Here is a 14,072-nt window from a genome sequence, read left to right on the forward strand (position 1 = left end):
CTCATTTGGATGAGCCGATCTTAGCCACCAATACCCTACATGAGCCAATCGTTGGACTGAGAGCCAGTGAGCATATCATACTGAGGGGTGTACGTGTCTGTTGGACGAGGACTGCACTGATGTGTAGATTTAGCCTTCAGATGGGAAAATCAAACCTGCCCAATAAGCTGCAACTGATCAGCAACTGCCCCAGCTGCGCTTTAGCCTATAGTAGTGATCCCCAAGCAGTGACTCACAAGTCACATGTTACTCACCAACCCCTTGGATGTTACTCCCAGTGGCCTCAAAGCAGGTGCTTCGTTTTGAATTCCAGGCTTGGAGACATTTGGCACCATGGAAACCTTTTTTTTTTCATGCTTGTGTTGCTCCCCAACTAACATTTGAATATGGTTCGCGAGTTTGGGAACCCCTAGCCTACAGAGTATTCCATAAGAATGTAGGGGCAACATTGGGGTTTCCTTCCCAGGAGTGTCTCTGCTCTGTATACAAGATGAAATCTCCTACCCATGAAGTGAATTCACTTCCCCGGCTCTACTTCTGCTGATCAGACACATGAGCCCCAGTGAACTTTCAGGCACCAGTCACAGAGTGAGCGTTACACTTTGGCCATCACATTCCAGTTAATAGAAGAGACCCATGTTATTCCCCTCATTTTGACCAATGCTATTTTTGTTTACCCCCAGGCCACTTCAAACAGTATTTTAAACTATAGACTGAGGAAAACGAAGGCTAGTGACGCAGCTGATCCATTGGCCATTGCTTGCTCCTGATGTGTTTGTGTTGAAAATGTTTTCGATCCGTAACTGACCCTAATCCAGCCTGGATTCTTGCTCTGATTTATATACAGAGGTCTGACCCATCTGTTTAACTGGTGGTGGAGTGAGTGCAGCATCACAACTTTGTTAGAGCTGAGGAATGGCTGCTGACTAATATTCCTCACCTACTACCTCAGTGGAAAATTGGTGGGGCTCAATACCCACCCAACATTACAGCCCTTTAGCAGGGAAGATTTGTTCCTCTGAAACTCTCCATATTCTATGTTGCTGATTCCCAGCACATGCTCTGTGCTTAGATTATTGATTCATTCAGATTTCAATTACATGGCAGCACATAAACCAGTGCAGTCTGCTTCAAAATTAGTAATCAGGCCTTTAGCATCAGCTTCCATGACACGACCCCTATAAACTTAGCTTCTCTACAGCTGCCCAGAGCCCACTGAGCATGTGCAGAGCCACTGACACTCCTAACAAGGTCCAAGATGGGGAGCTCCTGTGCATTAATGTCATAGAGATGCAGAACCTTTAGGCTGGTGCAGTTAAGAAAATGCCGTGTTTCTAGTCACATTTGTTTTTAGGGTTCCATTTCTTTTAACATCAAATGCTTTTACCACTTTGCTTATGGCGGTGAAAGTACCACGGAGCTGCCATTGTACATTTCCAGGTTTCCTCCTGCTCTATTCTGTGCCATGGGTAAATCAAACTGGCGCCAAGTAAGGGTTAATTCTCCCAATCACTGCTACGGAACCAACCACGTATCCCCAACAAATAAAACACAAACAATGGGTTTTTTAAAAAAAAAAAAAAAAGCATAAGAAATCGCAATTTTAATGTCTTGTTTAGTTTACACCATTGCAACCACAGCATCATTAAGTTCATTCTGATTTATTCACAAAAGAAATATTTACAAACACTTCTGAGGTAGGGTTGCCTTTAACGTTTACACAAGGTTTAGAACATAAGAAATATTCCGACCTATGGGACATTGGCTTCGTCATTTCCTCTCTCTCTCTCTGCTTAGCGACAACTCTCATTGGTAACTTAAAAAAAACAACAAAAACCTGCTGATAAAAAGTGCAAAGGAAAGAACAGGCTAACTTGATTAATGTTCTGCTGTAAATGAGGCCAAGGAAGACAGGCCTCTTCATTATAGGCCTTAAACAGGCTCCAGCCTTGGCTCTACAGAACATTCCTTACAGTAGTCACAGGTTTAAAACAGTTGCAGAGAAAAGTTGGTCATCGTTACCTAAACTGAGAAGCAGAATAAACATGACTGACCCCCTGGATTGTGTTTTGGCTGCACCACTGGGCCCCAAACTACTCAAATGTGACCAAGTGTTGGGCCGGCCACAGTAGCTGGTCCCCGTCAAACCCAGCCAAGGACAATTCCCATCAGCCCTTATTCCATCATAGAGCAATAAAACATCTAAATCGTTTACCAGATCTACATCTATTTGGCACCAGCTCCTCCAGGAGGCCCAGTCCAACACTGAGTATGACCGAGACCATGGTACAGTTTGAGATGCAATGGACCCAAACATGCAACTGACCCTTTGCAAAGAGCCACCATATTGCATCGTAGCCAATCAGAACCCACCGGATCATAAGAATGGGATCTTTGCAATCTGTAATCTCCTAAAGACGTTCCTTTGGGGTAGATTCTCTTTGGCTGATTATTTCCTAGGCCTCCGAAGGGGTGTCCATCCGATTCTCTATGTAGCACTCAATGTAACCTGCAAACTCAGAGCAACGTCTTGCTAAACGTACAAGTGCCTCAGTCAAACCTGTTGCTTCAGGGATGTGCTCTGCCTAAACAGCCAATGAATAGGCCATTGATTGGGTCATGAATACGACAACATGTAAATAAAATCCAGCAGCAGCAGAACTCAGGTCCAGGGCACCACTACCTACACCCCATGCCAGGACTCGCTGAGGAACATGTGATTAAGGAGAGCTAAAGCATGGCGTCCAGCTATTGGAAGATGTCTGTACAGCTGGAAGCTCATAGCCTGGACATCCCCCTTGTCTATAAAGCCATTAAAAACACACGCAAGATGGCGGGTGGTTAAAATTGAAAAACAAGCTGCTCTTGTATTTGTATGTCAGCTCATTGCAGATGACTAGAAGTCTTCCGTTCAAAGCAGCTGGGTTTCTACTTTACAGTTATCGACGTCTCATAGGCTCGAGGGCTTGACTAAAAGGGCATGCCGGGACTGAGGGGAGAATCATTGCTTTGCAGTCAGTCTTGCTTTATAGGTAGCTGAGCACCAGAGAGCATCCTTGAACTCAAAAACCATAAAAATGAAGACCAATCGAAATGCCACTCGTATGGTGACAGCCGACGACTGGATCCTAATATGGACCTATGTACAGTAGACCTGTCGGGTAAAGGACCACCTCAACGTGGCATTGTGGTCTTCATCCGATGGGATTTTCTAACCTGCCTCGTGGAAATTGGAGAGAGTGCAATACATGGTACAATATGCTTTTATCAGGCCTTGTAGAAACAGTTCTTCTAGAACGTCCCCCTTAAAGCAACCCCTGTGTTCTCACATAAGATTCTGTTTTAAAATGTCTATAATATCAAAGGGTGACCGTTTGCGGATTAAACGTGGCATTTCAGTGCATGGGTGGCCAATGTGTTGGCATTCAGAGCAGCATCCGTTCCGATTTACCAGGCCGTTTTTTCACAGTACAGCGATTTCCACCCGTTTCATGGGTAAACACGCAATGCCCCCAAGATGGAAACAAAATCTAAACGAAAGCAAGAGTTGTCTGTAATATGGTCACAATATGTAAACCTCTGTACAAAAAAAAGAAAAAAAAGGAAACGTTCACTTGATAAAGCTCTGAAGTAAAAGTCAAATAATCCCCAATATATTAAGTGTGGCATCGTTTTTTTTTCTCCCATATTTACAAAGAAAAAAAGATTGGATTCATTGAATGCAAAAAAAAAAAAAAGATACGAGTGTCTTTGCAAAAGGTTCTTGCCCCAGGGGTTGGCTTTAAATTACACAGGTGGTTTGGATTCCTCTTTCTCTGCCTCCTTGTCTTTGTTCTTTTTGGACTTTTTCTTTTTGTGTTTGTGTTTCTGGCTCTTTTCAGTCTCGGATTCGTTGCCCGTGTGCTTCTTATGCTTCTTGTGTTTCTTATGCTTCTTGTGTTTTTTCTTCTCCTTTTTCCGCCGTTTCCTATCTGGGCTGCCTCCAGAACTGGGGCTGCTGCTGCGGCTATGAGTCAGCGACTCTGCTGGGCTGCGACTGCCACTTGGGCTGCTATGGGCAGTTGCAGTTATACTGGAGTCTACTGGTTCTGTACTTTCCAATGCAGGTTTGTCATTAACTTTGTTTTGGGAGGCAGTGGCATCTTCCTGCTTTACTGACCCCTCACTATCACTCTCATTGTAATCTGGTACAAAGGAGGCCTCATCGGTCTCTCTGGTCAGGTCAGAAGAGACTCGGGAGGACCGGCTTTGAGGGACCTTTCCTTTAGTGTCCCTGTCACTCGTGTCCTTGTCTGTCTTGGGCTCTGGCGATGTGCACTTAGAGTGAGAAGCTTTACTCTCGCTTGATTCTTCTGTACTTTTTACCTTCATTATTTTCTCTTTACTTTTCTCTCTGCTTTTCTCATTTGGTTTCTGCTCACTGGGAGAGCGTTTGGTGTCAGAGGGCTTTTGCTCCACACGTGGCTTGCGCTCTCGAGGTGGGCTGGAGTTAAGTCGGGCATCTGCAGGACGTTTCCTTGAGGTTTCAATCTGAGTGTCTTTGGCTTTAGCCTTTTGAGAGCTAGAAGATGATGAATCTTTGCCTTTTGGTGAAGACTCCCTTTTCTTCTCTTCCCGCCTCTTAGAGCTGCTGTAATCGCGACTGTCATAATCCTCTCTACTATCCCTATCCTTGCTCTCATGCTCTGCTTTCTTTTCCCTATCTCTGCTTTCATGCTCTGGCTTCTTGTCCTTTTCCTTTGCTTCATTCTCAATTTTTCTATCCCTGCCATCATGTTCTTGCTTTTTGTCCTTTTCTCTGCTGTCATGCTCTGGCTTCTTGTCTTTTTTATCATGCTCTGGCTTCTTGTCTCTGCTGTCATGCTCTGGCTTCTTGTCTCTGCTGTCATGCTCTGGCTTCTTGTCTCTGCTGTCATGCTCTGGCTTCTTGTCTCTGCTGTCATGCTCTGGCTTCTTGTCTCTGCTGTCATGCTCTGGCTTCTTGTCTCTGCTGTCATGCTCTGGCTTCTTGTCTCTGCTGTCATGCTCTGGCTTCTTGTCTCTGCTGTCATGCTCTGGCTTCTTGTCTCTGCTGTCATGCTCTGGCTTCTTGTCTCTGCCGTCATGCTCTGGCTTCTTGTCTCTGCCGTCATGCTCTGGCTTTTTGTCTCTGCCGTCATGCTCTGACTTCTTGTCTCTGCCGTCATGCTCTGACTTCTTGTCTCTGCTGTCATGCTCTGGCTTTTTGTCTCTGCTGTCATGCTCTGGCTTCTTGTCTCTGCTGTCATGCTCTGGCTTCCTGTCTCTGCTGTCATGCTCTGGCTTCCTGTCTCTGCTGTCATGCTCTGGCTTCCTGTCTCTGCTGTCATGCTCTGTCTTTTTGTCTCTGTTGTCGTGCTCTGTCTTTTTGTCTCTGCTGTCCTGCTCTTGCTTCTTATCTCTGTTGTCATGCTCTGGCTTCTTAGCTCTGCTATCGTGCTCTGATTTTCTTTCCCTTTCTCTCGTTTCATGCTCCAGCTTTCTGTCCTTGCTGTCAGAAGGCTCTAATTTCTTCTCCCGGTTGGGGGTGAAGTCTTTGCTGGAGCTGCTACGACTTGATTCTTGCTTTTCCGACAGCCTCTCTTTTGAAGACTGGCGACTACTGCATTCGGAACTGCCCTCTACTTTCCTTTTTTCAGATGTGTCCTTCTCGGAAGCAGCAGGACTATCCTTTTCCTTGGCTTTACTCCTGCTGCTGGATGTTCCTGGAAGTTCCTTTGAAGTTTTGGTATCTTGAGGATGACTTTCAGTAGCCTGGTCACGGGATGACTTGGGCTTTTCAGTAGGCACAGCATCTTTGTCGCCGGGGGCAGTAATGGATAAAGGTTTAGCACTAACATTTGTCACTACACTCATAGGCTTCCCAGTGCTAGATGTGTCTTGGGAATCCTTTTTGTCATCCTCTTCAGACTCATAGTCATCCTTATCCCACTTGGACTGGGGAACCTGAATCATAATGATGACATCTTCAGTTGGAGTAGAATTGTCATTATTGTATTCCTCCATTGTCTTTATCACTGTTCTCTTACTGTCCACTTTTTCAGCCCCTTTTCGCACAGGGCTCCCTCCAGTGGAACTTGTACTATATGACATATGCAAAAGAAGAATAAACAGTTAAAATTATATATATGCCAGCAAGAACACAAACATTCTTAGGATACAATTACTCCCTTAAAGGATTACTGTCAGGAATTTTTATGGTGTAGTTTCTATTCCTAAATTACACTGTTTACACTGCAAATAATAATACATTCTTTATTTATTTTTAATTCCAAGATATTAAGGGATACATGTACTGTTAATGTGAATGAATTTTGCTACAACAGCGCCACCTGCTGGTCATTTTCTGACCACCAAGTAGTCAAGGAAGTTGTCAAGAGAAAGAAAGAGGCTGCTCTGATGTTCTTCTGCTTAGAAAAGATTTGAGAAAGGTTTCTAATTTTTTCCTAAGCAGAAGAACATCAGAGCAGCCTCTTTCTTTCTCCTGACAACTTCCTTGACTACTTGGTGGTTAGAAAATGACCAGCAGGTGGCGCTGTTGTAACAAAATTCATTCATATTATCAGTACATGTATCCCTTAATATCTTGGAATTAAAAATAATGAATGTACAGTGCAAAAGTGCTTAGAACAGCACCCTTGTTAATTTTACATTCAATTGTTTTTAAGGTTTACTTATGCTTTAATGCATTTTGAAGACTAGTTTTTAGTGTCAGCATCACTTTAACGTCATACTCCCCTAACTAAAAACCCATAAGGTGGGGTGGTCCCATTCATTTTAATTAGTCTATATGAGACCACCAGCCCTAACTATGATAAGGGGACCATTCTTTATCTTAAAAAAAGTGATATTTATAGACGGTTTTTAAGAAATTTGAAGGTTTATGCCTAGCCACATAAGGGCATATGATGCACTTTTTTTGCACTAAAATCTGCTCAAAGCAGCTACACACAGGCCAACGACATGCCCGTCAGTGGACTTACACAAAGGAGTGGATAACATAGAAAACCCAGGTGGAGAAAAGCAGATCTTTCGCCCCATGTGTATAATTTTCTCTAGAATATTCTCAACCGACTTACCTGGTATAATCAACTAAAGTGGAGCCAGAACCATCTGGAGCTGGGACTTTCTTTCTAATCTTCCCCTTAACACGCTCTACTTTGGACTTCACTGCTGGTGCAGGTTCTGCTTTGTCTTGAACTTCTACTGGGCCACTGGCTTCAGAGCTGGCTATCTTTTTTCCAGTTTCTCGGTTCAGTTTAATTTTTTTGACAGTCGTGGATACTGCTTTCTCCTTCTCTTTTTCCTTTTCTGGGATTTTTTCTGGTTTCTGTACTTCTACCTCAGACTTAATTTTGGAGGTTGAAGGCTTTGCATTCTCGATGGTGTCGGGTTTAGAGGTTTTCAAAGTGGTCTTTTCTTGCTCCTTATCTGAGAGTTTATCATCTGGTTTCCTCTTGCGTTTTTCTGATTTGGGCTCTGTGGGCTTGGGTTTCTCTGTAGGTTTTTTGGGTTTCTCATCCTTGCTAGGAGGTTTGTCTTGTTTTGTATGCTCTTTCTTGGGATTGTCTTCTTTTGCTGGTTTGCCATCCTGGTTTTCCTTGATCATCTTGAGATGCACCTTCCGTGGTAGCAAAGCAGCTTTATCGTCCTTCTGTGGCATTGGGTTCTTTGTGCCGTCACCTTTATGGGACTCCTCTTTGACCCTCTTGGCTGGTGGCTCATTAACTGCAGGCGTATCCTTATCACCATCCCCACCACCCTTCTCAACCTTGACTACTTTAGAGAAGCTTTCCTTTTTAGACTGGTTTGTATCAGGCTTGCGCTTGGTCTTTTCTTGCTTTACTTTTGGTTTCTCTCGTTTATCTTTTTCCAACAGGGGTTTTAGAGCAATGGACTCTGCATCCATTGGTTCATCTCTCACTGGTGTGGCATCGTCTTTGCTTGAGGGTACGAAGACAGGTTCAGCTCTTTTGTTATCGTCTCCATGTAGATCTCGTGTCTTTCTGGACGAGAGCGCCTCGACTTTTGAAGACCCTTCATTTTCTTCCCCCTTTCTTCTCTTTCGATGTTTTTTGTGTTTATTTCCTTTGGAGTCTCCAATAACATTAGCACTCTCTTTTTCTTTTGATCTTCTAACATCCTTTACAATGTGTGCGTCACGGGGTAATAGTTTTTCTGGATAATTGGCACCTAATGGACGACCTCTGTGTGTAAATGGAGGATATTCTTCTCTGCGCCCTCTACTGTATGGAGAATTGTCCCTACGACCTTGAGGAGGAATGACATATCGGCTAGGAGAGAAATGATCTCTGTTCATAGGAGATCTCTGTCTCGGCATAGCATTAACTGCACAGTCTTTATAATATTTTTCACACAAGTCCCTATATTTTTCCCACTCTCTATACTGCTCTTTTTCATAATTTTCTCGAAGGTTAGGCTGCCGAGCATACATAGCTTTGACATCATAGGGAGGTATGTCACGATATCTGTTTAAGTAGCCACGCTCAGCCTCCCCCTGGGGTATCACCCTCTTGGCAGGGGAAGGAAGTCTGTATACTGGGGACTTTGAGCGAGAGTGGTAACGTCTGTATGAGGGAGATCTGGATCTGGAGCGAGGGCATCCGTGAGACCTAGATCTAGAACGGGGGCGACCTTTTGAGTGAGGTTTCCTCTGGTACGAAGGGGACCGAGAGAAAGAACGGGAGCGAGAACGGCTGAAGGATCGCGAGTAGGAGCGTGAACGTGAAGAACATGATCTTGATTTTGAATAAGAGTAGGAACTTTTAGAATATGATGATCCAGAGAAAGGAGATTTGGATCTAGGGGGAAAATAAATCCACATTTTGATTAAAAACAAAGAAAAAAAAAAAAAACAAGCCTAGGGTTGAAAATCATCAACCCTTAGATGCCAAGACATAACTCTCAGCAATCTATGGGATACTAAGATTTATGCTTCAGCATACAGAGGGAAAAGATATTTAACTGGCTTTATTTTCTGATTCTCTGCCAAGAGAATTTTGAGCAATGAGGGTGGCACTATAAAGCTAACTGGCTGCATGTATCTGCTTGTTAAACAAAGTTAAATTAAGTTAAGCAATGTTCCTACTAAACAAAATGTTCAGTGCAAACAGCTGATCTGACTTGACTTACCTGGAATAGGATCGTCTGCGCTCTTTCTGAATCTTTTTATATTCTAGAAGCTCCTTTGCAAAATCATTTGTAAACTCGTCAAGTTTTGATTTCTTTTTTTCTCTAAAAAAAAAAAAATAAGAAACAGAAAACCTTTATTAAATCAAGCGGATTTATATGGGGTTTGTTAGGTAATTCAAGAAGAAACAGAATGAAACTAGGCTCATATAGGAAAATGTAAGGGTACACATCGTACTCACTCTTCTTTTAGCCTGCGCTGCTCTCTGTAGAACTCTTCTTTTGATAACGGGGGTGCCAACGAAGGCGTCTGGTGGGCTCCAGTGTGTGCGCTTTGCACTGCTGGAGCAACCCATGGAGCAGACAGAGTAGCAGGAGCAGAAGGGAAGCCTGGAGGGGGAACACTATAGCCAGCAGTGGGAGGCTGACCAGGAGGGAACTGCGGTGGAAATTGTGGTGGCGGCACTCCAGGCGGCAATGACAGCCCATGAGGGGGCGGTGGTGGAAACAAAGGAGGTGGGGGCGTATGAACGTAGGCAGGTCCGGAAGATCCAAGGGAGGGATTCTGGTTTCTAGGTGGACGATCATTGTGTGGATGCCGGCCCCGGTTGAGACTGCTCAGCATACGGTTAGGGGGAAAAGAGATATAAGTATACTCATTAGAAAAGACTACTCACTTTTAAAGGACATGTAAACCCCCTCCACAAAAACGTAATCAGTGAACAGCCTCTTTGAAATCTTTAGATACCTGCCAATCTGGTTGTTAAAAGGTTAATCTTCTACTTATTTAATCCACTCTGCCCCCTCCCTCAGGAATTTGCTTTGGCTGTTGAATTATGAGCATGCTCAGTTCTTCTCAGCTCAGATTACTTAACACACCCTCCAGTCTAACAGCCAATGAAGAGACAGCATTACTGGTTCCTCTAGCTGTCCTAATTTTTGATCCTATTTTTTCTCTCCTGAGCTCAGTTTAATTTTACAGTATACATGTCCTGTTTGCAAATGTCAATGTTACTGATGATGTGTCAGATTGAAAATGGCTGCCGGGTGAAAGCTGCTAATTGTTTTAGGAAAATGTGATGGCGCTGGCAAATGGAGGGGTATAGGCAGTAAAAATGATGTGGCTTGGATGGGAGAGATATGCCCAACTTATATACATGGTAGCAGGTCTGGACTGGGAGTCAAAATAGGCCCTGGCATTTCAATTACACAGAGGCCCAACCAGTCTCTTACCAGCCCACAGTGACTGTCTGTCTATGGCATCTTACAGCAGCCCCTCTGGCATTTGCCAGAACCCACAGATTGCAAGTCCAGGCCTGCATGGTAGGAAAATGTAGGCTTTACATGTACTTTAATATGATAAACATTAATAAGCAATTCTCACACGGGTAGAATCATTTGTAGCACTTTGTGATTAGTTGTCCCAAAGTGTGAAAAATAATCTGTTATGTCCTTTGCCTTGAATAGGCTTTAATTTAAAAAAAAAAAAAAAAACATTAGCGAGAACTAGTAAACCATGTTATAAACCTGCAGTAATCGCTCCTGAGATAATGAACTTGTCTACTCTCAAAGTCTAAATCCCATGAGCTCATGCCCAATACTGGAAATAGTCTTTGGGGCCTGAGGGATTTACCTGGCAAGCAATCCCAAGGCTGTGTAGTAAATAAATGTTTTGAGGCCAAGCGATGTGTTACTGACTCTACACAAAGATGATGTTGACAAATCTGAACATGAACACTTACCTATCCCATCCCATAAGTGGTCTTGGTGCAGAAAGTCTGTGAATATTGGTTCTCAAAAGGGGTGCTGGGCAAAAGAAATGAGATGGTAAGCAATACATAAAAGAACAAGGCAGCAAAGACATAAGTACATTTTGTGACACGTGTAGAAAGCCATACATAGGGTACATGTAAGAACCTCTAAAATCCACCTTATGTATTCTTGCTCTAGATCAGGGGCACCAGACTTGTTTATACATGAGCCACATTCAATTCTAAAGAGAGCTGAAAGCAATACAGGCATGAAAGAAATCCCTGAGAGCTGTGATTGGTAGCCTCTATGTGGGTAGACAGTCTCTGTTTGACAGTACGTCTGGTTTTATGCAACCAAAACTTGCCTCAATGTCTGGAGTTCAAAAATAAGCATTTGCTTTGAGGTAACTGGGAGCAACATCCTAAGTGTTGGTGAGTAGCATGTTGCTCATGAGCAACTGGTTGGGGATCACTGCTCTTCTGTACTGAATGGATATCAATACTTCTACATCAATGAAACTGTTCAGCTGCCTGGAGGATCTGTGATCAGGTCTCCAACCAATACAAAATGTATAAGAGTTGCAAACTGCAAAGAGTTGAAACTCATGACTTTTTTATGACCAAGTTACCAACATTTTTCAGCTAGCTGCCAATACAAAATACTTTGCATAGCATAAAAGACAGCATGGGCTTAAAACTACACAGTGACCTAAAGTCAAGAGATTGGTAGTGCTGTTAATGTAAGCATGGGGGACAAATGAAATAAAGGCCCAATCACAATTGTGCAAGGTCATGTCAAGTTCCCATGTGTTTCAATACACCGCTATCTTTTGTTGGCTCTCAGTACTTACGCAGTGCTGGGTGAGAGTGCAATAGGGATGGTAACTGGCCAAGTACAGGAACATGGAAGCCCTGAAATAAAAAAACAATTTCAATATAATTTACAAAAAAGATAAAGTATAGGGTTTTGCATATATTAGTAAAAAAAATACTAAAAAAACAAATTAGACCATTTCTACACTACCACCCCAACTACACTACCACTCCTGAACCGCCTCTTAGATGTTCAAGATCAGGGCCCCTTTTAGCTCATAACAAGGTGATAGATATAGGAAAACACTGGTGCATCAGTCATCCAGCTACAGTTCTAGGACATCAATATGTTTTCACACCTTCTCTCATCCTAACTGACCTTCACTTTGGGTTCAGGAAAGCAAATCATATTTATCCCCAAATTTTAGCCGAACTGGTCTTCAGGTTGAGAACAACCTCCTGCTGAAAAGCCCCGTATGAAGGCCAAACCCACACTTAGGAAACCACTGTTTTAACCTGTCATAAATCAGATGGGGTATGGGTGCAAGGGATCTGTAACTACAGACTACCCTGTAACAGTTCTGCACTTACCTTCTCTCCTACATGTGAGGTGTTTGATAAGGGCAAGCAACTTGCTGTATTGACAGGGGCAGAAGAGGAAGAGTTGGACCGAGCGGTAACCTTTTCCCGACTGCTGTATGGAAATTGAAATAGAGGAAAGAAAAAAGGAGAGAATGAAGACTATGCTGTAATGAGAGAACAAATACTATTGAACCAGTCTACAAAGCACTACTGGTTGTTAGATCAAGTTCATCTACAGCATAATATTGATAGCTTAGTTATTTAAACCATAAACCATGCAGTGTGTTGGATATAGCTCATATGTGGGCCTAAAATGTGAATTTTAGCTCTTATGCATCACTGTACATGGCTGTGCAATTTAGGAAACTTACTGGAATAATGGCTCTGGTTTCTCTCTCTCTTTGGGGACAGGTAATGGCAGTACTATAGGTGGGTCTGTTGGAGATGCAGTCCGAGGAGGCAAGGAAGTAGCAGCAGCAGGAGGAGGAGGAGCAGCAGGATTGGCTTGTGGTGCAGCAGTTGCTGTTGGCTGGCTTTGAGCAGTACTAGCTGGAGTTGGATTGGCTGGGGGTGAGGATGCAGCCGGAGCTATGAGAGGGTCCTGCTGACGAGAGGTCAGTGGACGTGAAGGAGGCGGTGCTTTGCTTGAAGACGCAGAAGGCTGTGGCTGACGCTGAGATGAAGCAGACTGCGGTTTACGAATTCTTTTTGTGTATCCCGTTTCATTTTTAAAGTTGTTCACAGCCTAAAAGAAAGGTGAAAAAAGGATCAGACTGCTGACTCTTGGCAATAAGTAAAAACAATAAACGTGTTTGGTCTGCATGGCACATGCCAACACCTCACAGCAATTGTGTTTTTGTCTACTACATATATAATGAAACCACACTCTCTCCCATCTGTTGTTTAGGATAAGGAGGCAATGATAAAATGAGAAGTAGAATTCCTGTGCTACCTGGCGTAAGAATTTGTTGGCAATTAAAGCATCTGGAGAAACATCGGGCTGGTGACACGTAGGGCAGGTGTGATCCTCAGATTCCAGCAGTGCAGAGCGTATACCTGCATTAAAAATAGTAAAAAAATAGTAATACCTGCATTAAAAATAGCACTCAAAGCAATACCTTGCTATACAGCTGAGCTGATCAGGTCAAGCATTTCTTATATATACTTCAATAAGAACTGGTAAGACACTGCCTTGTTGTACAAAAATAGGTTTTCCCAGGGGGCTATATGTTGGGAGTGCTGGGGTTAAATTTTGTAATTTGTATATATATATATATATATATATATATATATATATATATATATATATATATATATATATATATATATATATATATATATATATATATATATATATAAAAATAAACTTATCTCCAATATACTTTAATTATAAAATGTGTACCATTTTTATAAGAAACCTGACTGTATGCAGTGAGATTCTCCCTTCATTTACTGCTGTGGATAGGAATTGTCAGACGGTTCCCAACTGCTCTGCAGGGAAACAATCATACTTATGAACAGCAGGGGGAGCCCCCGTCTTACTTCCCAGCCATGCAGAACTCAAGCAGCTTTGTTTGTTTCCCTGTAGAGCAGTCGGCGACTGTGTAGATATTTGTATTGGATTTTATTTTTGCCTTTACATCTCCTTTACGGTTTCCAACTCCAGCTGCAGGGACAAAGATTTAAACAGATAAACTGGGATTCTATTTGGAGGATTATTTTGCTGCAGCCACTGGTTCTGCAGAGTTGGAGAAAGTT

General features: G+C 42.9%; 1 protein-coding gene across 3 annotated transcripts in view; it reads right to left on the reverse strand.

The window, feature by feature from the left end:
• Positions 1-1,576: 1,576 nt before the first annotated feature.
• Positions 1,577-14,072, reverse strand: part of LOC108701644 (E3 ubiquitin-protein ligase RBBP6) — a 41,413-nt gene continuing 28,917 nt past the window's right edge. For 2 of the 3 annotated variants that reach the window (XM_041576176.1, XM_018236556.2), the window contains 9 exons: positions 13,267-13,370; positions 12,686-13,059; positions 12,324-12,426; positions 11,771-11,831; positions 10,911-10,974; positions 9,411-9,782; positions 9,172-9,273; positions 7,098-8,840; positions 1,577-6,100 (listed from right to left, as the gene is read on the reverse strand). In XM_041576176.1, coding sequence (XP_041432110.1) covers positions 3,787-6,100; positions 7,098-8,840; positions 9,172-9,273; positions 9,411-9,782; positions 10,911-10,974; positions 11,771-11,831; positions 12,324-12,426; positions 12,686-13,059; positions 13,267-13,370 — 5,237 coding nt within the window. In that variant the 3' untranslated portion in view covers positions 1,577-3,786. The remainder of the gene's footprint in view (positions 6,101-7,097; positions 8,841-9,171; positions 9,274-9,410; positions 9,783-10,910; positions 10,975-11,770; positions 11,832-12,323; positions 12,427-12,685; positions 13,060-13,266; positions 13,371-14,072) is intronic. The other variant, XM_018236557.2, reaches the window with a different exon arrangement.

Source organism: Xenopus laevis, chromosome 9_10L, assembly GCF_017654675.1.
Source record: "Xenopus laevis strain J_2021 chromosome 9_10L, Xenopus_laevis_v10.1, whole genome shotgun sequence".
Lineage (NCBI taxonomy): Eukaryota > Metazoa > Chordata > Amphibia > Anura > Pipidae > Xenopus > Xenopus laevis.